We start from the raw sequence: 22,916 nt of genomic DNA, 5'->3' as shown, positions 1-22,916 counted from the left end.
CATGTCAATATAAGCAGCATTAAACCATAACAGAACTATCTACAGCATACTGTTCCTTACAGATAATATACAGATTTCATTGGAGTTGAATAACTAACAAACTTCTATAATCTGCACTTTTGGTCAGTTACATTGTTTCTTCTTTTAAGTGAAAACTATGGGAATACTCTTAGAAGGGAAATGGTAGAAACTAAATTAGACAAAACTCCAGAAAAGATTAATTAGGGAACAATCCTGGACCACGTGGAGGATGTACCAAATTACCTAATAGGTTTTTACCATCCTTAACTTCTGCTTCTATGATTTCCTACCTAGTAACTGATGGATTTCTTGAAGGAATGTTATAAGCTCTCAATACTCTGATAAGAAGCTTAACATCTCCATCAGAGACTGTCTGTGCTGGAACTTTTTTTCTCTCTTTTCTTTGCGGCTTTAAATGTCTTCTACGTTCACCTATCTTAAAAACTGCATTCCTCAATTGGCTAGATAAAGTTGAAAATGTTTTAATCAGCTTTATATGTAAACATCTTCCTTTATTATACATGATTTAAGAAAATGGAAAATGTGTTACCTTTATGATTGTCCTCAACATGAAGGCTCCACAAAGTCCACTACAGACCTTACTATGCAAATCTAATTAACCTGAGAAACATTTAGAAACCACAGTGAAATGTGTAATACAAGTCCCCTATAGTTAGATATGTAGAACAAAAGAAGAATTTTCACCCTTCCCTAAAATCAGTAATATTGATCCATTTTGGGATCACTATTTGGAACATTCTCCTGCCAAAAGGAGGTTTCTACAACAGAATGAACGTAAAGCTTGTAGTGCTTTAAAAAAGTGTTGATTGATGAGCAGCTGACAGCTTTACAGATTTCCTTTAAAGTACCTGATACCCTTTCTACCCAGAATGCTACTCTGGAAAGTGTTGAGTAGATTCTGTTCTCTTTTGTAATCAAAGCTAAGTATGTTTCAGTGATACAAAACTCAACCCACCTAACTACAGAGATTTGCAAGCTTTCAAGTTCTGATGCATAGGGTGGAAGAAAATGAATTAAGATGATGTTTTCCAGAGTTAGAACCTATCAGTATGAATGAATCATTTATGAAAGCTTCTAGCGCTATAAGCATATCCCAGATAAGGAAGATAGGTGTCAGTGCTGGTTTATGTAGAAATGCTGTGTTAAGGAGGATGTACCAGACAGTTGGATACACCTATGTTTACAACACTGCTTAACACTGAAAGACCTGGTATGTCACGGTGGATGTCAGGCCTATCCGTAGGTCATTCTGTAAGAAATCCAGAAGAGCTGCACCATCTGGTTTCCTAGTGCTCACACTTCTATATTGAAAGTAATATAAGAATTCTGTCCAAAACGTTGCATAAATCAAGGGGACAGAATAACTATGGGAGAGTAATTTTGGAGAAGTATCCCCATTTTATTTAAGACTTGTTACTCAACAGCCAAACTGTCATGCTTAGGTAGTCTGGATTGGGATGCAAGAGTAGGCTCTGTCATAGGAGATTATGCCACCTAGAAAAATGGAGTGGAGACTTCTGGAATATCTCCACTGGGGGAAAGGATAGCCCAGCAGTTTGAGCATTGGCCTGCTAAACCCAGTGTTGTGAGTTTAGTCCTTGAAGGGACCACTTAGGGACCTGGGGCAAAATCAATACTTGGTCCTGCTAGTGAAGGCAGGGGGCTGGACTTGATGACCTTTCACGGTCCCTTCCAGCTCTATGAGATAGGTATATCTCCATATATTAAAATTTTTTTATTATTATTAAAGTCAACATATTATGGTCTTTGGTAATAAAAAATAACAAGTTTTTCCTCCATTATCTTCTGAATTACTTTAACTCCATGCCAGCAGAGAAAAGAAAGCATAGAGAAGCAGATTCTGATATCTGTGAGCCAGGTGTCTTCCCAGTGGTCTTTGATCCACTTTCCAAGTCTAGAAGAGTCTTATAAGAACATAAGAACAGCCATACCGGGTCAGACCAAAGGTCTATCTAGCCTAGTATCTGTCTACCAACAGTGGCCAATGCCAGGTGCCCCAGAGGGAGTGAACCTAACATGCAATGATCAAGTGATCTCTCTCCTGCCATCCATCTCCATCCTCTGACAAACAGAGGCTAGGGACACCATTCCTTACCCATCCTGGCTAATAGCCATTTATGGATTTAACCACCATGAATTTATCCACTTCTCTTTTAAATGCTGTTATAGTCCTAGCCTTCACAACCTCCTCAGGTAAGGAGTTCCACAAGTTGATTGTGCACTGCGTGAAGAACGTCCTTTTATTTGTTTTAAACTTGCTGCCTATTAATTTCATTTGGTGACCCGTAGTTCTTGTATTGTGGGAATAAGTAAATAACTTTTCCTTATCCACTTTCTTGCCTTTGCTTTAATCTTAATGCAGTTAGGTACAACTCTCTTGATATCACCCAAACACTTCCTAGTTCAGGGAACTGTTCCAAATTCTATTCACTGACAGCTTAGCCAGTCCACTTATCTGTTCATTGTCACTGTTGCATGGGTAACCCTGATACAGTTTAGCTGATCTTCCTCACATAGAAAAGAATCTGCATTACTTCTTCATTTAGACTTGAGTTTTGTGTTCCAGGATCCACTCTAAAATAACCTAGAACAGGACTCTGGAGCTTTCCTCCACAGAGATGTACTGGGCTTGGGAATGTTCTAGTCCTTGATTGATGAGAATGATCCAGTGATCCAGTTTGCTGACCCTTTGGAGCTGAGAAGTACTGACCTTCCCTTCCCATTGCCCCTAGGTGTGGTGGGAAGCAAAGACCCCAACTAATGATGAAAACTCTGAGCTCTTTCCTTGGCAGAGCTAGTTGTGAGCAATCATACTAGAGTCCTGCTTCCATTGCTCCTGAAGGGTCTCATAATAGACAGAGCATCTCTTGGCCTCCGGTATTCCTTGTTTGGCCCACACTGTTGTTATGCAAGGAGTGAGAAACTGAGAAGAGCTCAGCAGGTGGTCTCATTTGGAGAATAAAACCTCTAAAATTTCAGCCTAAAGAAATGGAGGAAATGGGGAGGGCCTAACTCACTGTTGCCACAAAATCTACTTTAAATGTGAAGATTGCAATGGATAATGTGGGAGCACTGAACAGCTGCTGTTTGTACCGCCACAGGCAGAGAATCTAACACAGGAGCAGAAGGGTTAGGTCAAGTCCCAGGATCTTGAAGACAAGTCTGAACTGCCTCTGGTATTTTCAGGAAGAGAGCAGCAGCTAAAAAAATTAGACTAAGGGAAGAGGTCAGAATCAAGATAATTTCCCATGCCGATAATTCTGACTTCCTTCTGAAATGTTTCTTGATAGATTAATGAATAAGGAACTGCAAAGAGAATTCATTTAATCTTATCAAGTTTTGTTTTGTTTCTTAAATTTGATTTCCACTTTTAATATTTACAATTTATATATTATTCTTTTTGACACTTTTCATGTAAATGTAATTTAGAAGATAAAGATGATAGGAACTACACCTCTACCCCGATATAATGCAACCCGATATAACACAAATTTGGATATAATGCGGTAAAACAGTGCTCGGGGAGGGCGGGGCTGCGTGCTCTGGTGGATCAAAGCACGTTCGATATAACATGGTTTCACCTATAATGCGGTAAGATTTTTTGGCTCCCGAGGACAGTGTTATATCGGGGTAGAGGTGTATTCCTGAAAAATATGATGGATTTCTGTTTACAGATTCCTGGTTTTTCCAAAAGAAGCAAACTTTCTGAAGTTTAGGTTCTGTTTGAGAACCAATTCTGCGTTCCTAACACAGTAACTTCTGAGGATATATACCAAAAAGGATATAGAGACCAAAACCTGATAACTGATACTCCCCAAGCAAGTCATTATGATGAACTGGCTACTCCCGCACAGAAGCAAGATTAGCAAGTTTATGCTATACTAAAACTAGACATTTTCAGAATAGAACCATACATTAAAAAAATTACCAATTAAAACTTTCTATTTTTCTATCTATTCTCTTTCTGACCGATTAATCCAAAAGTTCATACTGCAAACTGTTAAACAATCACTTTCTAAATGACTATCACCTAAAATATTCTTTTAAGCTTTTAGCCAAGTCACATCCATTAAAACTCAGTGAGAGTCATGTGGCTAAATTCTCATATAACAATTTGAAAATATATATATTATAAAAGTGCCAAGTAAAATATTACATTAATAAAGTAATGCATTAGCACAAATTCATAATCTTGTGATATATTCATTAATTCAAAGTTTAGTTTTTAATTATACCTCATAGATATAATTTCTTCATAATCGCTCACAATATCCATTAAATTAAATTTGTGCTTAACTTTGACAAATCGCTTTAAAATTAGTTTTCTCATCTGCAAAAACAAATTGAGTTTTTAATGAAAGATAACATCTCTAAAATGAAAATTCACATTTGTAAATATATAGGCAGGAATTCTCCACTATGGCATTTCATGCTACAGTGCCCTGGATCTGGCCAAGGGAGGATCCCCCAGTTCAGAATTCTTCAAAGCAGCTTACACTGCCTTGCAAGTCCACTACTGCAAGCCCCAGCAAATAGGTCACAGATTGGATGGAAGGGAAAGTGAGGTAGTGTAGACACCACAGGTACCTCTGTTACTGTTCTGTATTATGCTGCAAACCATGTGGCAGCCTGAAGAGGCCACAATAACTTAGATAGCTTCCCCAGGCTGCCTTAGTTATGCTGGGGATCATTTTGGCCCCCGCTGCAGACTGGAATCTGCAAAGATGGCATTAAGCCACTTTCCTCAACCTGTGTTGAGAGATTTGTGCTGTACCTCTTAGATCTGCAGCACAAAATTTCACCCACCGAATTAACGTACATGATGATTCTAATGGGCAGAAAACTTCTCCCCACACTCAGGCTGAGTAATCTGGCTGGACACTGATAAAGTCCCCTGGGGGCAACCGAGGAGAAATCCTTGCCCCTTATCTTCTTAGTCAAGAGTGTCATGAAATAAACTTGACATTACAAACACTTGAGAAGAAAAAGATTCAAAGCCCCCTCCACCTTCTCTAGTGTTTCCCTGCCTCCATTACTTACATTTGTTCACCACTATTGGACTTTGTGTATGGCAGCAACAGAGTAATTTACTAAAATACCAATTTCTTAAATTCTACTTCTGAAGGTGCTGAGGTGCTATTACTTCAATAATAGTTAAGGGGACTCAACACGCCACAGGAATTACTCAGCATCTTACAGATGTGAGCCCTTGGTCTGGGCCCTAGTCATTGTCACTCTGCTGCTAATGCATACAGTGCAGTGACAGACATTGATAATGAAACATGATGCCCCTCATCTCTAGGTCATCAGCTGAATTCCAGTGCTGGCTGGTAGGTACCAGAAGTCATCACCATCTGATAGCTATTCAGTATTCTATACAAAATTAATTGGTGATCTCAGCCCAACTGAGGACAGGTGTCCAGCTCACCAAAAACACAATCACAAATGACTCCCTTATTTAAAGTCTGGAAGCCAAGGATTGTATGGGTACAGAGACTCAGCTCCAGAAGTCATCTCTTCAGAAAAGGATTTAGGTTCATTAGTGAAGGAGTTTGGACTGCTGCTGCACATCCTACTGCTGTTCATTTCCTAGTATATTTCAATCCAACACTGTAATAAGTATTACTTTCACATTACAGAGTCTGAAAAGAAAAAGTCATTTTTCTTATAGCCAATACAGTCATGTCAATATTTGTCATACCTTCCTTATAAAGTTGGCAGACCTAATCCTTTGTGCAGTAATAGGATCCACATCTGTCATTGATATATCCTTCTCTAACTGGCTTTCATATTCCTGAATACAGAATTAGGTAATTTTCCTGGATCATACACTGATCTTTACAAAACTTTTTAAAGAAAACAAAGAGAAGCATTTAAACAACCTATATTATGTTCCACTTTTTAAAAACTATGATGAAATTAACAGAAGTTCCAGAATATGACATCTTTGCTGGATTCTCTCAGAAGCATATCCCTAAAGACTTCACAAAGTTAAACATTTGCAAAATTGTAACTAACGACAACAGAGGGAAAGAGAAATTAAAATATATAGGCAAGAGGAGAAATACATGTTTCCCCATACATGAGCTGAAAACAAAAGGAGAGTCAAAGAGGTACAGAAATACAGAAAAGCAGTTTTATGAAAACAGGAACTACAGGGGAAAATGTGTTGGAAGTAGTGAGATTGTGTGACAACACCAAGAAAAAAACTGATGTGAACTGAGCAGAGGGCAAAGGAAGAGAAGTAGGAGAAGAAAAAGTGCTTGAACCACCAGTTGTGAGGCTGTGTGAAAAGACAAAGAAAAAGCTGGTGGTAGTTGGAGACAATCTATGGAGGGTTTTAAAAATAAGTAGAGCATTTCTGAAATGAATACTGCAATGAACTAGGGAGCCAGTGGGGAAATTTGAGACGAAAACAGGATTCTCTGTATGTGTGAGAAAATGAGCCAAAGTATTTTGCAACTTGGAGAACTGGAACTTGGGGAGGCCATAGCCAATCAAGATGAGAGGAGATGAAAGCATGGAGGAGTTTCAGCCAAGGTGAATCTGAAATAGTGATGGTGGCAAACGGAGTCCATGTTGTGGAGTGTGTGTTAGATAAAACTGCCACCCTAAGAGAAGAAGAAGAGTTTAGAGTCAGGGATGATGACAGAATAAGAGAAAAGGAGGCAAATGGAATGTCTGAGTCAAGAAGGAAGACAGAGGAGATGAAGTGTGCTGCAGGATTTTCCTCTGGTTGTATTTCCTGAGATATTTAGCTGAAGAAAATGAAGATGAAGCCACGAATTTATTTTGTGAAAACATGCAGACAGGCTAAACATGGAGAAGTCATTAAAGATGTCAAAAGATATAAACAGCTGAATATCATCAGCAAACAATGCCAGCACTTTCTGATATTAACCATACTTGTGGGAGCACTGGAAATGCTATTCCAAAATTCCCATTCTGTGGCCACTGTCTTTACTACATGTTGCATTCTATCTATGTTATGCATACTTACCCATGCATCCTAGAGAGAATACTGATGATCAAAGAAGGACCACAGGACAAAACAGGCAGTTCATAGAATCATAGAAGATTATGGTTGGAAGAGACCTCAGGAGGTCCAAACTCCTGCTCAAAGCAGGACCAACCCCACCTAAATCACCTCAGCTTGGGCAGTTGTATTAAAGGAGAATTACCAACACTGCCTAGAACTCACTTGGTATCAGAAAGAGCTAGAGGGGACAAAAGACTAAGCAAAAGACATCCCTGAATATTTTTATTTAAAAAAATGTCATCAGGAGCATTCAGAAATAGCTAATATAACAGGATCCCAAGAAGTGTCTATGGTTGCTCTCATTTTTTCTTAGCAGCACTAGAAGAATCTATGCTTACGTTAAGGTCACAAAAAGCAATTATTTCCTAGAGACTGAAAGCAGTTGTCCAATTTATTGTGTTAAAATTTCAGGGTCACATTACTCTGACTAGCACTTTACATCATTGAATTCAACAAGGACTACTTGAGTAATGAAGTGCTATTCAGCATGAATAAGGACATTGGAATCTGGCTCTTAAGCATTATATCATGATACTGTAAAAGATTACACGTGTCCTTGCTGCATATAGAAATCAAATAGGAAGAGCAAAGTTGAATTCAACTATTGTGAAAAATGAAAGATTAATATTAAACTCAGATTGTCATATATAACATGAAACAAATACCTGAATAACTGCATCTGGTATCTCTCTATCATACAGCGGTATTTGCCGAAAATAGCAGAAATCTAACTGCTCTGAGTTCCTAAGCTGCAACAGCTGGAAACGTTTACACTTCTTAATCTCTTCTTCAGTAACAAAGTTAAATTCTTCTTGCAGCTGTTCAAGACGAAAATATTTTGACACAATTTGTTCCTTGGATCTTGCATACTGTTAGAGAAAGTAAAAGCAAGATTCAGATATTTTAAAACTTTTTGGGTGATGACTAAGAAATTTTGCTTTTTTTTTTATATATAAAGTGAAACTACTGGCTTGAGCCAAGCGAAGAACCAACAGGTTCTAAGCAAACTTCCCATACTTCTAACAATACATCTTAGTATGACCTGCAATACCACTGCTACTATTTGGGGCTTCTCTTCAGCATAGATTTTATTATGTGAACAACGGCCCACATTTTTTGTATTGGTATTAACTTTAAGGAGAAACAGACATTTGAGTTTATATGGTATTTTTATTTGTTCTTTTTCTTTAAAAATCCACCTAGTTTTCTGTGTCACAGAAATCAAATGACTGACTAGCCCGAACTATCTCTGTACACATCCATTGGCCTAGGAAATTCTAATGAAGATGTTTCTTAAAATACTTTCACCAAATTCTGCTCTCTCTTTCACCTGTGAAATCCTACTTATTCCAGTGAAGTTACATGGGTATAATAGAGTAAAGTTTAGCTTATTGCCTTTGTAAATGAAGAAAATCAATGTAATAAGCTTTATCACTCTATTTTGGTATAATGTGAGCAGTTTTAATGGGCAGATGCCATGGAATGTTACACTGGTCAGATGCCACTAGCCAAGGAATATATGTGATCAGATGTCTTATGAAAAGCCCAGATGGGTCCAGATGATGAAGATGTCATCAATGTAGCGTAGGTAAAGAAGGGGCATGAGTGGACGAGAGCTGAGGAAACGTTGTTCCAGGTCAGCCGTAAAAATGTTGGCATATTGTGGGGCCATGCAGGTGCCCATAGCGGTGCCACTGGTCTGGAGGTATATATTGTCATCAAATTTGAAATAGTTGTGTTGAGGATAAAGTCACAGAGCTCAGCAACCAGTTGTGCTGTGGCATCATAAGGGATACTGTTCTTGACAGCTTGTATTCCATCTGTGTGTGGGATGTTTGTGTAGAGAGCCTCTATATCCATGGTGTCTAGGATGGTGTTTTCTGGAAGGTCACCAATGCATTGTAGTTTTCTCAGGAAATCAGTGGTGACACGGAGATAGGTGGGAGTGCTGGTGGCATAGGGTCTGAGTAGAGAGTCCACATATCCAGACAGTCCTTCAGTGAGAGTGCCAATGCCTGAGATGATGGGGTGTCCAGGATTTCCAGGTTTGTGGATCTTGGGTAGTAGATAGAATAACCTCGGTCGGGGCTCTAAGGGTATGTTGATTTGTTCCGGTGTTAGTGCAGGTAGTGTCCTGAGTAGTATATTCCTCAGTGGGATCTGAGGGTAGTGGCCTGTAGAATTTGGTATTGAAGAGTTGTCTGGCAGCCTCCTTTTGGTAGACAGACCTGTTCATGATGACAACAGCACTTCCTTTATCAGTCTCTTTGATTATAATGTCAGGGTGGTTTCTGAGGCTGTGGATGGCATTGTGTTCTGCATTACTTAAATTATGAGGCAAGGGATGTTGTTTATCCATAATTTGTGCCTGTGCACATCGGCGGAAGCATTCTATGTTTTTTCCACAATTTCTGACTGTCATTTCGACTCTCAGGAGGAGTCCATGTGGAGTTCTTCTTCTTGGGCTGTTGGTGGGAGGGTATCTGTGTATCAGTGTGCTGTTCAGTGTTATCTTGGAAGTATTTTTTGAGTCGGAGACGGCGAAAGTAGGCTTCCAGATCGCCGCAGAACTGTATCATGTTTGTGGGGGTGGCAGGGCAGAAAGAGAGTCCCCGAGATAGGACAGACTCTTCTGCTGGGCTGAGTGTGTAGTTGGATAGATAGACAATATTGCTGGATGGGTTAGGGGTACCACTGTTGTGGCCCCATGTGGCAGGTAGGATTTTAGACAGCTTACAGTCCTTTTTCCTTTGTAGAGAGGTTAAGTGTGTAATGTAGATCTCCTGTCTTTTTTAGTGAAGTCCGTTTGTATGGAAGTTTGGTTATTTATGAGTGGCTCCAGGTTGGAGAGCTCTTTTTTGATGTTTTCCTGTTTGCTGTATAGGATGCTGCTCAGGTGGTTCCTCAGTTTCTTTGATAGAGTATGGCATAATCTCTCACTGTGGTCTGTGTAGTATGTAGATAGCAATGGATTTTTCACCTTCAGTCCATTTGGTATGATGTCCATCCATTTGCATTTGGAAAGGAAGATGATATCTGTCTGTACTTGTGCAAGTAGAATCTGATTCAAGTAGAATCTAAAATAAAAATAGGCTCACTTATAATTAGGGAGCAACAACTTCATCTTGTTGCTTCAAGTATATACATAAATTATTCAGCTTGGCTCCCACTTCTTTTGGCATCTCCAGAAATCTTGAAAAGTAGTAGTCTCACAGTTCAGGCCCATATTGTTTATAACCTTGGAGCCAAAGATCTCCTGTGAAAAATGTTTTAGTAGTCAATATCTAGAAATTTCCTAACTCCTGTCATGTTAGACTCAACACATAGTTTCTTCTAGAATCAATTATAAATTATTATTACAAATTCCTAATACTGAACTCTGCTAAACATTACCATAATGAATTCCATCAAATCTGAATACTCAGGGTCATTAGGATCAATCTTGACTTCTTTGGCCCATTCGGTAAGTTTCTGTCTGTCAGTGAACCACAGGAGTCCAGTAGCTATTTCTGCATTTATGTTTCTTGGTACACTAAAAAGGAATGCAAGACTTTCACTTATTTTGTCATACATTAGCTCCTATATACTATACACATAATGGTTTAGCAAACATTTCCAATTCTCACAGACATCATCACGTTCAGTCTTATTCTAAGTCATGACTACAAGAAAAATAAAGATGGAAACACCCAAGAAATCTGCAGAAAATAAGTTAACTGTGGTTTACAGTAAATTAGCATTATACAGAACACCTTGCCATAAAGCAAATGATAATTTAGCATAACTTTTCCCATAGTATTAAACATGAGATGCTATTTAGTGAAACCTGTGACAATCTTATAGCAATATAAGAGTTATTATTACCTGTAACGAGCAGAGATTATTTTCTGAGATACAGGGGCTAACGGAATTCCTTCCTCATTGACTGCCCAGGATAAGGAATACATTAGTTTTCCTGATGTCAAAAGACACACCTCTTCAGTTTCACTTTCATCCAGAAGAAAAGGTACATCTGTAAATTAAAAGTTGTTGGAAGAAAATAAATCAGTATAATTAAATGTAAAGTTCTATCTAGTTCAGCTTTTCCCATGCTTTTGAAAGCTGAGAGTTTCAGAAAAATAAACTCAAGTACACTGATCCTTCAACCTTGCCATTGTTGTTAAAGGTCTACCCATCTTAATTTATACATCTTACACACCCCAGTGACTAGTCTTTCACACCCACATCCCAAGACTTCTTTAGGCTATAAGCACATATTTAAGTGCTTTCCTGAATCAGGATGCTTTCTGCCTCTGGGGCCTAAAGGAGGAGAGCCATTCATCCCCCAGATCTTTGGGAATATGTACAGTTCCTTAGCAGATCTAGCAAAAATTTCTGACAGGCATCAATAGGCAGTTTGTGATCTGCTGGAATGAGGAATTGACTGGGAGGGAAAAAACACGTCTATTCCCAATCCTTTTGAGACCTCCTTTATTGGTTCTTGGACTTGGCATCCAGATTCTCAGTCAGAGGATATCTCCTTCCTCAGAACCATGGCTCACTAGGCCAGTCACAAAAACTTGATATGAAAATGGCAAAACCATTGTGTTACACTTCCTCGGTGTGCTCAGGACTGTGGTTTACCTTGTTACTACCCCCTGCCTCAGCAAGAGAGAGATTTGTTGGTGCTAAACGAAGTTACAGATTCCTGTCACCCCAGTCTGTTAGCCATCCCAGTCAAACTTCTCAGGATACTGCCAGTCCCTTCTTTGCTTTGAAGTTAACACTTGGAGCACACAAGTCTGTGAGACCCCTTTAAGAGCATTCCCCAGCACCAGTCACTGGGCACTCTCAGTAATTAACAAGTCCACTGTCTCCAAAGAGACAGTGTACACACCAACTTATTTGATTCAACCAAGAATTCACACTTCACTTAATATTACAGCACTGAGATCTACTTATGATAAAACAAAGAGAAGTTATTAACAAAGATAGATATTCAAGTGATACTGGGTAAGGGTAGTAGAAACAGATATGGTTACAACTGAAACAAAGGTATAACACATTTCTAAGAGACTAAACATAACTTTAGCAAGCTACAATCCTTTGGCTAAAATAGTTTTCTCATCCTCAAAATCCTTTTGCAGAATTTGCTGATTTTCAGTCAAATCAAGATCCAAATTTTTGATGAATTCCTCCCCTCCACCAGGAGTGTTCTTCAGTGAAATGAATCAAAAATGTCCTTTTTGCTTTTCCTTATATTCTCACCCCCCAACTCATTGTTTTGACCCCAAAGACAAGACAACCCTTTCCCCACCAGCACCTCGGCCCATGGCTCTTGTCTCTGGTGTCTTCCCCATGCTGATTTCACATCCTGCCATCCCTCCGCCTTTTCCTGTTGACATACAAATACAGCTCCCATTGTATTCAGCTCCACAATGCTCATTACATTAGAGACAAGGAGATAACTACCCTCACTCCTGTCTGGAAGAAAACCTGTTTTTCCCTTTGTTTGGTTACAGATATTAAAGCATAATATTGGTAAGTACTCATATATATACTTATATATACACACACACACTCATAATGATATTAATGACTAATGTGCCACTGGCTGTCATTCAGTATCTTACAAGATGCTCTGTACAGATAAATGCTATGACAGCAATGTGTTAGGTATAGTGAGTCTGTCAAGCCTGACAAGAGTTGCTCACAAGTTACTAAGTTATTGGGCCTGTGTGTCACACACTGACTTACAGATTTCAAATAACTCTTTGGAAACACAAAAAAACTCCCAGCAATCCTTAAAAAGGCTTTGTAGGAAACTTCTTAGAGGAGAGGTTAAAACCTACTGGCAAAATTTAGCAAACAGGAAGCACTCACTGGTCCACTCAGATACTATATGACAGAGAAGATAGCATGAAGAAGGCTCATTGAGATCCTCACTCTGTGGAAGTCTTGAGGCACCTCTTCCTCAGGGGTTGTTTACACAGAAATTTAGCATGCAGCAAACCAAAATGTGACTCTACCGCCCACTAGCTTGCAGCACACTAACCGACTGTGTGGACTCTGCTACTTGTGCACCAAAAGTTCTGTAGGACACTCTGAGGTACTGCAAACATCAGTACATCAAAGCGATTATGGAACTTTTGGTGCCTGGTAGCAGGTCCACACTATCAGTTAGGGTGTGGTAAGCTAGTGAGCTCTAGATTCATCTCCTGGTTTTCCATCCGTGTAGATAAGTTCTCAGAGACTGAAGCTAGTTCCGGAACTGTCTCTTTCCCACATGTGAGATGGGAGGGCTAGTTTTTTATTTTACTGCTCCAGAGACCACCTCAGAAGCTGTCTCATTTTGCTGCTGCTTCAAGGAGAGCCTCTGGCTTCATGGGTGAGTTTCCCTCCTCATTTAAAGAAGTTAAGCAGGGTATTTTTTCCAGTCACAGCTCCAGAAATCACTTCAGCTGCTGCTTCACTGCACTGAGATAGTGGACGTTTCTCTCTGTGTGAACAGAAAAACCAAAATATACTTAAAGCCCATGTAAGAAAGACATAGTTGAGATGGGCCTTAGTTTCTCTCTTTCCCTAGAGAGGCGTATGATGTCCAGATGCAGCCTCATAAGAAGAGGTTATTCATTTTGTGTAATAACTGTGGTTCTTCAAGATGTGTCTTCCCCATGGGTGCTCTACTTCAGGTGCCTACGCACCTCTTGAGTCCTTGATCAGAGATTTTCTGTTAGCATTGTTCATTTGACCCATACGTGCGTCTTATGCATCCTCATGCTGCACACCGATGGATCAAAGAGCAGGTTGGCATTGGTGCAGATGGAGGTTTCATGAGGTATTTAAGTACCAGGTTAGGGTCCCAAGTCAGAGTGGAGTCCCTAACATGGGGGCAGATTCCCCATACCATTAATGAATCTAGATGACACAGGGTGAGCAAATATGAAGAACCTGTCTACTAGAGGATGAAAGGCTGACATTGCAGCAAAGTGAATCTTAATCAAGCTAACTGATAACTCCAATTTCTTTAGATCAAACAGGTAACCCAGGATAACTGACAGCAGCACAGATTCAGGCACAAGATGGCCGTGGAAACACCAGTGGAAGAATCTCTTTCATTTCTGCAGGTAAGTAATTTGGGTTGACTCCTTTCTGCTGTTCAGTGGTATCTCTTGCACTTCTGCAGAACAGAACCAAACCATTTTATAACTTCACAAACCATTGAGGAACCACATCCTGAGACAGAGAACCCCTAGACTGGTGTGAAACACATAACCCACATCCTGGAAGAGGAAATGAGTAATGGTCAGAAGCTTGAATGGCAGTTGGATGCACAGCTGAAGCAGGTAAGGGTACCAAGCTTGTCTCAGCCAGGTCAGTATGAGAAGGATAACCCTGGATTTTTCCTGTCTGATCTTGTTCATCACAAGTGTTGGTGATAGTGTTTGAGGAAACTCATAGAACAAACCTTTTGTCCAAGACAGGAGAAAGGTGTCTCCCAAAGAGTGGTGGCCCTGATCTCCTCGTAAGCAGAATAGAGAACACTTCTTGTTCCTGGAGGTGATAAAGAGATCCACCTCTGGAACTCCTCACTTTTGGAATATTCTGTGGAAAATCTGAGAGCCTAGCTTCCATTTGTAGTCCTGGTTGTGGTGTTCTGTATACCTGGGAGGTAGATGGCTGAAATTTGGATCTGATGGGCTATAAAACAGTTCTACAGTTTCACAGCTTTGGGGCACAGGGAGGGAGATCATCCTCCCTGTTTGTTGATATGTAGGCCACATTTCTGTCATGACCCTAATTTATTTGCCCCGGTGAAGGGTAGGAAATGAAAGCAGGCATTTCTGACTGCCCTAAGTTCCAACATGCTGATGTGGAGACTGGTTTCCAGAGGTGTCTATCTGCCCTGAGTCATGAGGCCATTGAGGTGAGCATCCCTTCCCAAAAGTGATGTATCTATTGTCACAGTTAAAGTTGGAGCTTGGCGAATTAGAGGAATGGCTGCACTGCCAGTGAGTTGATTTTTTTAATCAGGCTAGGAAGTTCCTCACCTGGAGAGGAACCTTGATCTACCTGTCCAAAGTGTCTCTGGCTGGTGAATAGGACATTCTGAGCCAGCCTTGGAAGTAGCAGAGGGATAGCGTTGCATGATCAATCCCAAAGGTACAAGCTGCCATGTATCCCAAGAATTCCTTATTGTAGTTTGAGGACTTCCCTTTATAATCCTGACCAGACGTGACAAAGTTATGAATCTGTCCATGGGAAGGTAGGCCCTGGCTGCCAATAAATCGAAGAAAATTCCTGAGTAGTATTTTCTGTACAGGGGTTAATATAGATTTTTTATACACTTATCTAGAGACCAATTCCTTGAAAAAAGGGCTGTCTGAGTGAAGACAGCACTGCATTGTAGGATTGGTTTTGAGTAGCTAGTTATTGACGTACACGAAGACTAGAATTTCTTTTCATCAGAGGTAAGCAGCCACTATTGCCAGGACCTTTGAAAATACCCTTGGGGCCAAAGAAAGGCTGGATGGAAGAATTCACTGTTGAAAATGATTCTGGCCTATAGTAAAACATAGGTGTTGTGACAAAGTTCCTCCTCTACCTTGGTGGGCCCTGCACTTATTGGCAGATTTTGCTAGCCTCAGAGATCTTCCTGTGTTGGATCAGGAGTTGGAAGGTTTGGGGGGGAACCCGGGCCCACCCTCTACTCCAGGTTCCAGCCAAGGGCCCTGTGGACTGCAGCTGTCTATAGTGCCTCCTGTAACAGCTGCATGACATCTACAACTCCCTGGGCTACTTCCCCATGTTCTTCCAAACGTCTTCTTTATCCTCACCACAGGACCTTCCTCCTGGTGTCTGATAATGCTTGTACTCCTTAGTCCTCCAGCAGCACACCCTCTCACTCTCAGCTCCTTGCGCCTCTTGCTCCCAGCTCCTCACACGCGCAGCACAAACTGAAGTGAGCTCCTTTTTAAACCCAGGTGCCCTGATTAGCCTGTCTTAATTGATTCTAGCAGCTTCTTGATTGGCTGTAGGTGTTCTAATCAGCCTGTCTGCATTAATTGTTTCCAGAAAGTTCCTGATTGTTCTGGAACTTTCCCTATTACCCTACGCAGGGAAAGGAGACCTACTTAACCTGGGGCTAATATATCTGCCTTCTATCACTCTCCTGTAGCCATCTGGCCTGACTTTGTCACAGTATTTAACGCTAAATCGAAATAGGCATCTTGTAGGTCAAGAATCAAAAACAAAATTTACTTCCTCTAGTGAAGGAATTATAGCTGCCAGAGTCACCATCTTGAACTTTGGAGGCTTTACACATTTGTTTAGTAGTTTTAGATCCAAAATTGATCTCCATCTTCCTTTGGCACAAGGAAATACTTTGAGTAACACCCTTTTCCTTTGTGAAGAGGCAGGACTAGCTCTATTGCTCCTAACTGAAGGAGAGAGTCCACTTCTTGTTTCAATAAAAGCTTGTGAGAGAGGTCCCTGAAGAGGGACAGGGAAAGGGCTGAAAGGGAGGGACATAAAGGGGATGGTATAGCTTGATGTTATAACCTCTATGAGGCTGTAATGGCATTAGCACCTGCCTCTTGCGAACGCCCCTTTCTGGCTGATACATGCCTGCAATCACTCTGTTTTGAATGGGGCGACACCCTCCTCTTGCAGGAACCCCCTTCCGGTCAGATAGAAGCCTGCTTTTTCCTGTTCTTATGATGGGGTGGCACCTGCCTCTCACGAGTGCCCCCACCCCCAGCTGATGGTTCTTTTGGCCGGTCTTCAGTGACTCAGCAGACACACTATCCCCTCTTCCAGTGTATATAGTCTATAATTCTTGGGCACAGCCCTGATATGGGGCGATAGTACCAAGGCTTCCTTCCCGGAGGCACTGCCTTCTTTAACAGCCCAACAAGGGTCCATCTTGGTACCCTAGGTTGGTGTCCTTTTGGCATCCCTTGCCTGGGCTCAGTCTTCAACCAGACCAGCAGGGACCCTCACAGTATCCTGGCCTGGTCTGGCTAGGTTCTGGACTCAGTCTCTGGGCTCAGCCTGCCTGCATTGACCTATCCCTGGTCCAGCTGTTCTTCCAGCCAGCCAGGCACCCAGTCCTCCCTCTTCAAGCTCCAGGCAACAACTCTGTTTGTGCCGCTCTGCTCGTGCTGCTTCCTTTTACACGGCCCTTCTGGCCCCTAATTGGTTGCTCCAGCAGCCCCTCTGGTTGACTGCTTCCTCTGCACCCACTCTAGGCTGCCAGGAGGACTTCTCTGTTCTTTTCTAGGGCGGGGTGAGGCAAGGCTATGAGGCCTCAAGCAGGGGGCCTCAGGACCTAGTCCAGCCCATCATACACCTCCTGTTTCAGACAGGATTGGGGCAGTGGTTCTTCCTTCAGTCCTTTTCTGCCACCCCTTCAGGCAGGGCATATTCTTTTTCTTGCCTCTGTCAGTCAGGGCCTTTTCTCCCAGGTCTCTCTTACCTATAGAGCATTCAAGAGTCCTTTCAGTACACCTCTGACTCTGGTTCTCCTTTGCCTCTGCCTCTGACACTGGCTTTGTTGTGCTACTGCCTTTGCGTGTGGCTCTCTTTCAGCCTCTGCCTCTGGCTTTACACAATAAAACAGTTAAAATCTTGCCTGTTGTTTCCGTGGCTGCTTCAGCCGAAGTTGTTTTACTGCCTCTTCGCGGCCTTTGTGGATCAGGGTCGGTCTGAAGATCCTCACCCCTGATACCATAATATAATAGAGCTGGTATCCGACTCATGAAAGCGCCCCCTCTCTGGCCGATACGTGCCTGCTATCCCTCAGTTTTTAATGGGGCAGAGGACTGTCCAATTCCAACCTCCCTATGTAAAAGTGTTGGAGGTCTAGTGAATCACTACTGATAAGCAGTCCTGGGATGTGTAGAAGCACCATGTATAGAAATAGAAAAGACTAACCAGAGTTAGTCTTCATCCTCCTCAGTATCCTCCAACTGGGGGACACCAGTGAAAAAGGATTGAGAGTCCCGTGGAACTGGAAAACAATGGTAATCTGGAAATCAGTGTCTCAGTACCCAGAGGCATTCGGTACACACGAGCAATGGGAACTCTGGTTCATCCATTACAAACAAGTCCTTAATTCTTGTGGTGCTAAGTAGGAATTGGGAACAACTTGGTAGCTGAAGAAGGCTGTACCACTGACTGGGAATATATTGATACTGTGGTTTGCCAGGTACCAAGGATGCTGAGTGGGTAGGTACTGATGGTGGGGCTGTGCCAGAAGGTAACTGTCTGGAGTGCTTATTCATGCCCACCTTGTCCCTCGTAGATGGTACCAGCACCCTATCAGAGATGTTTTCTCCAGGACTTTCCAGCCCCGCTAGTACAGGAGGAGTCTTTTGCCTTTATGATACTGAGCCAAGAGGTCGAGGCTTCCAAGACTGTGGGATCTAGCAGAGAACTGGGGCCATTTAAGAACTAGCTCCTTATGATGAGAGTGTCCGAGTGCCTCTTCTTCAAAGCTTTCTCTGAAGTTTCCATAGCCTTCCTTTTCTTAGGAACCTGCACTGAGGTTGAAGAGCCATTTGATCTGTCCAGAGACAGATGTACTGGGTGGGGTGGGGGTCTGGAAAACTCCTGACCTGACTCAGAAGCATGTCAAAGGGAGCACTCCATCATGAACGGTCTCAGTTCTCAGTTTAATCACACTGTTCTTCCTTGCCCTGGATATGAGGGCCAGGCAGAAGTTGTACTTCTGGGAGCTGTGAGACTCCCTCAAACAAATATACTTGGAATGAGTGTCACTAACAGGCATAGCCTCTCAATAGGAGAGATGAGCCAGGCATGCCCTATCAGGAGAATTAGAGTCTCCAAAGGGAGGGAAAGGAAACAAATCAATCTTGTCACTACTTATATCTAACTAACTAACTATAAAATATCTACTAACAATTAACTACACTAAGCTAATCCTAAACAACCAACCATAAGAAACTGTACATGAGATAGACAAGGCATGCTCAAGGCAGACATACTAAGGCTCCGTCTTAGGCTGAGATGTTGATTAGGAATTTAGAATGGTTCACCAGGCAGCCCTATCTCACCTCGGTGAATGGCACAAGAATTCATAGAATGTATGTGCAGGTTGAACAGATGCTGCTAACAGAAAATCTTGGATCAAGGACTTGGGGGGTGCACATGCACCTGAAGTGAAGCAACCACAGGGACACTGCTCAAAGAAGTCAAACTTCTTATGTGTTTCTCTCAGTGAGGTATTGATCAAACTGGATAAGCAAAGAGGGAAGCTCCAAACAGCAGGAAAATCCTGGATGGTGAATGATCATCATTTTGCCCATGAGAACAAACGAGGAAGAATCACCAAGTGTCTGTGTCATGGCAGAGTGAGCTACAGGAATGGCATTTCAAAGGAAGGTCTCAGTGTTAGAGTAATGCAAAGTGCTTTCACTCTGACATAGCTCTGAAAAATACTAAATACTACCATGGGTTTGGTGTAAGAAGGAGGAGGAGGAAGGAGCTCAAACACTACTCCCTGAGGAGACTATCAACTTTTCTTCAAGCATCAGTCAAAGAATTTAGACTTAAGACCTTGGTCTCGCAGTGCACTATACTGCCAACAGACCATTAAGCCAGGCTCAAATATTTTTCACATATAAGTAACTTACTGCTTCCCACTTCTCCATTTATGGGTTTAACTTGCTGGTCACAGCTAAATTCTGCCTGTTCCAATACACCTTTGCTTTGCAGTACAGTATTGTCAGGAATAGGTAAATATATTTTGGCCAACATATTTGTCCTTTTAGATGATTCACAAATCTAAAAATAAAACAATTTGTGCTGTAGTTAAGATGTGTCAAAAAAGAACAAGTTCCAGCAAAGAGATTCTGCAAGAAGCTGTGGGGAGGGGGAAGAAACTCCAAAAAGGAGGATTAATATAATTTTAAACAGACAGACTATGTACTTGTAATGAAAAAGTGGCTCTGTGTGCAAAATCTTTCTTAACTACTTATATTGTCTCCATTTCCATAGTAGCTGAGCACCTCATAGTCTTTAAAAAAATTCTCTTAACATCTCATGAGGTACTATTATACCCATTTGTAAGAACTAAGGCACAGAGAGACTAAGTGTCTCGTACCTAAGGTCACACAGTAAGTCTATGACAACAGAGTGAACTGAACCTGAATCTCACAATCCCTAGCATCCTAACCACCGGGCCAATGTTCCTGTCAAACAATAGCCTGTTTTCATACGCATACATATATTCTGCAATTGTAACTTGAACAGATGTTTTTGAAACTTTGGTTTGGTATTTTGTATGCTAATTTTATAAAGAAACTATAACATGACAGAAAACACAAACATAAAGGGGCCAATCCAATTTCCATTAAAGTCGTAGATTTTTAATGCCAGAAAAGACCATTAGATCATTTCTTTAGTGACTGAATCCTGCTATCAGCTTTGCCATTATTTTGCCTATGACTGGTATCGGGCTAACTGACTTATAGCTACCCATTAGTATGGATTTTAATGCAAGTTGGGGATCAGACCTAAAACATCACATAGAAATGAAGCACAAAAGTAAATTACATTACTATACCTCCAATCGAAGAGATTCAGGCCAATTTAATAACTGAATACTAAAAATTTGCTGAAACATTACTCTAAAATCCAGCTGTAGGGGAGCTACTGAAGTGCAAGAGACTTGTTTTTCATTGTAAAATATTTTAATAAAATACTGCTGCCTCTGAACTTTGGCTCTTCTCTTCTGTTCATACCTATAAATTACCAAATATAATACAGATTTAATTACCGGTAATTCTAGATAATCAAACTCAGAGTAACAAACTGTTGACTAAAGTGCAACAGTTACCGTAGCATCACAAAAACACAAAAGCTTAGCATATTGGTTAATTTCAAGGGAATACAAATCATGCACGTTTGCTATCAAAGATTAATATTGAGTACATAATAAAGAGGTATTTAGCCTACATTTGTGAAAAAGACCTATGCATATGCTCAACTTTACACACTGTGAGCAGTCCCATTGACTTCACATTGCATAAGATTAAGTACGTGCATAATTCCTTGAAAGATGATGGCATTAATATGTTAAATTTTATTTTAATATAAGATTTACTTTTTAAAAAAACAATCAGTCTAAATTTTTTATTTAAATGAATTATTTTGAAGCTACTTACTTTCAAATTATAATACACTAATTTCTAAGGATATGTGAAATTAAAACATACATATCATCATTATTCTACCTTGGCAGAGAAATAAATATGTTGCAATTTAATAATTATAACTTACATGGGACACTTGGACACTGCTGTTATTTCTGCAGTCAAAGTGAGATGTGGTATGAAAAGAGGTTCCTTTATCTCTGCAAGTTGTGTTGAACTCACCAATGGAGGAACTGAATCCAAACATCCCTAGAAACCAGTATCAGTATTTTAACTGTTTGTAACATATCTTTTTTAGCACAAGCATTAATTTCCCACATTCAGACTGGTTATCATAACATATCTATAAAATGTGATTAAGCTCCTTTGGTCCTTTTGAAAACCTCCACCAAAATTTTCACTGGATCTGGAACATTAACAGCATCATCTTGATTTCCACAATTCTAAAGCAACTGCTTTCTCTAGCAAATCAAGGAACACTACACTGCTGTCATAAAAGTGAGTGACAAAACACTCATTAGCTACAATGTGAGAAGGATCAGGCACACAAAATTGATTATTTTAAAACCTGTCTCATAATTTAAGTACCTTCTGTTCTCCCCAGGTTTCTGAAATATTGTCAGGGTTATCAATATTGTCTTCTCCCTCCAGCCATCTGCCTTTTTCAGCATCTTGTGCTAATCCTGCCTTATATTCATCCTCATTATTTTTCTTGGTCAGCCTTCTTCAAACATGGATATAAAACATTTAAATATTATAATTAGAAAAATGTAGCTATAGTTGTTAGATCACACACTATAATCTTCCAATGTAGAAAAAATACTTCAAAGTGTTACCTCACAATACATCAGAGTTTGAAACTCGTGGAAGATATCAACATGATTATAAATTAAAAACACTTTCTGTAATTATTTGCTTTAGTTAGAATGTTTGGGGAAGGGAGATGTCTACATCAGGTGCAAAACCCATGCTTTTTGTTTTGTTTTGTTAATCTCTTTTCAAGATACTGATGCTCAATACTTGTATTTGAACTTCTTAAAATCAATTTTCATTACCATAAAATAATTACAGAATTACAAAATTTACAATAGGAAATTTATAAGGACTGATAAATCAACATTTCAGGCAATACCTTAACTAACCACAATCCTAATTTATAAGAGAGCTATGAAAATATGGATATAAGAACAACAGTATGAGAACATTACATTCACCAAATAAATGTCCTTTTCCAAAACTGTATTCCATATAACCTGGTTATGAAACACATGCAGTTTCGATTGACTGCAGCTTTCTAAATATACTAATAGAAAGTCCATTTCAATTAATGAAATGTCAGAACACAGAAAATATGGTATTAGTTGCACTAGATAAGGGCATCTAGAGTGAAGGACCATCTACCCAACACAACACCAGTACAATCAGACTGTGTGGGAATTCCCACCTAGGGAACTGGAACCTAGGGTTAGAGTCCTCCCCTCAAACCCAAGAAATCTGGGTTCTAGCTAAACAGGTCCCACTCTCTCCAATGCATCCAACCCTCTCTAAGGTGGTAAACCATCCGCTTCGAATGCCTACCAACTTCACTATGAGAATCATTTTCAACTTTGACCCAATGAAAGCAGTATGGAAAAGACACCTCCCCTGCTCCTCCGGAA

The 22,916-nt window shown here is 40.6% G+C and overlaps 1 protein-coding gene across 1 annotated transcript in view; it reads right to left on the bottom strand.

The window, feature by feature from the left end:
• The window catches only part of CC2D2B (coiled-coil and C2 domain containing 2B), a 100,691-nt gene that overhangs the window by 50,599 nt on the left and 27,176 nt on the right, over positions 1-22,916 (bottom strand). The window contains exons 13-22 of the mRNA XM_075072668.1: positions 21,847-21,982; positions 21,386-21,507; positions 20,670-20,847; positions 19,738-19,888; positions 10,967-11,114; positions 10,496-10,634; positions 7,768-7,971; positions 5,765-5,857; positions 4,299-4,393; positions 312-482 (exon numbers count right to left, since the gene is read on the bottom strand). Of these exons, the coding sequence (XP_074928769.1) occupies positions 312-482; positions 4,299-4,393; positions 5,765-5,857; positions 7,768-7,971; positions 10,496-10,634; positions 10,967-11,114; positions 19,738-19,888; positions 20,670-20,847; positions 21,386-21,507; positions 21,847-21,982 (1,437 nt within the window). The remainder of the gene's footprint in view (positions 1-311; positions 483-4,298; positions 4,394-5,764; positions 5,858-7,767; positions 7,972-10,495; positions 10,635-10,966; positions 11,115-19,737; positions 19,889-20,669; positions 20,848-21,385; positions 21,508-21,846; positions 21,983-22,916) is intronic.

Source organism: Chelonoidis abingdonii, chromosome 15 (assembly GCF_003597395.2).
Source record: "Chelonoidis abingdonii isolate Lonesome George chromosome 15, CheloAbing_2.0, whole genome shotgun sequence".
NCBI lineage: Eukaryota > Metazoa > Chordata > Testudines > Testudinidae > Chelonoidis > Chelonoidis abingdonii.
This window is presented reverse-complemented; position numbering and strand designations above follow the sequence as displayed.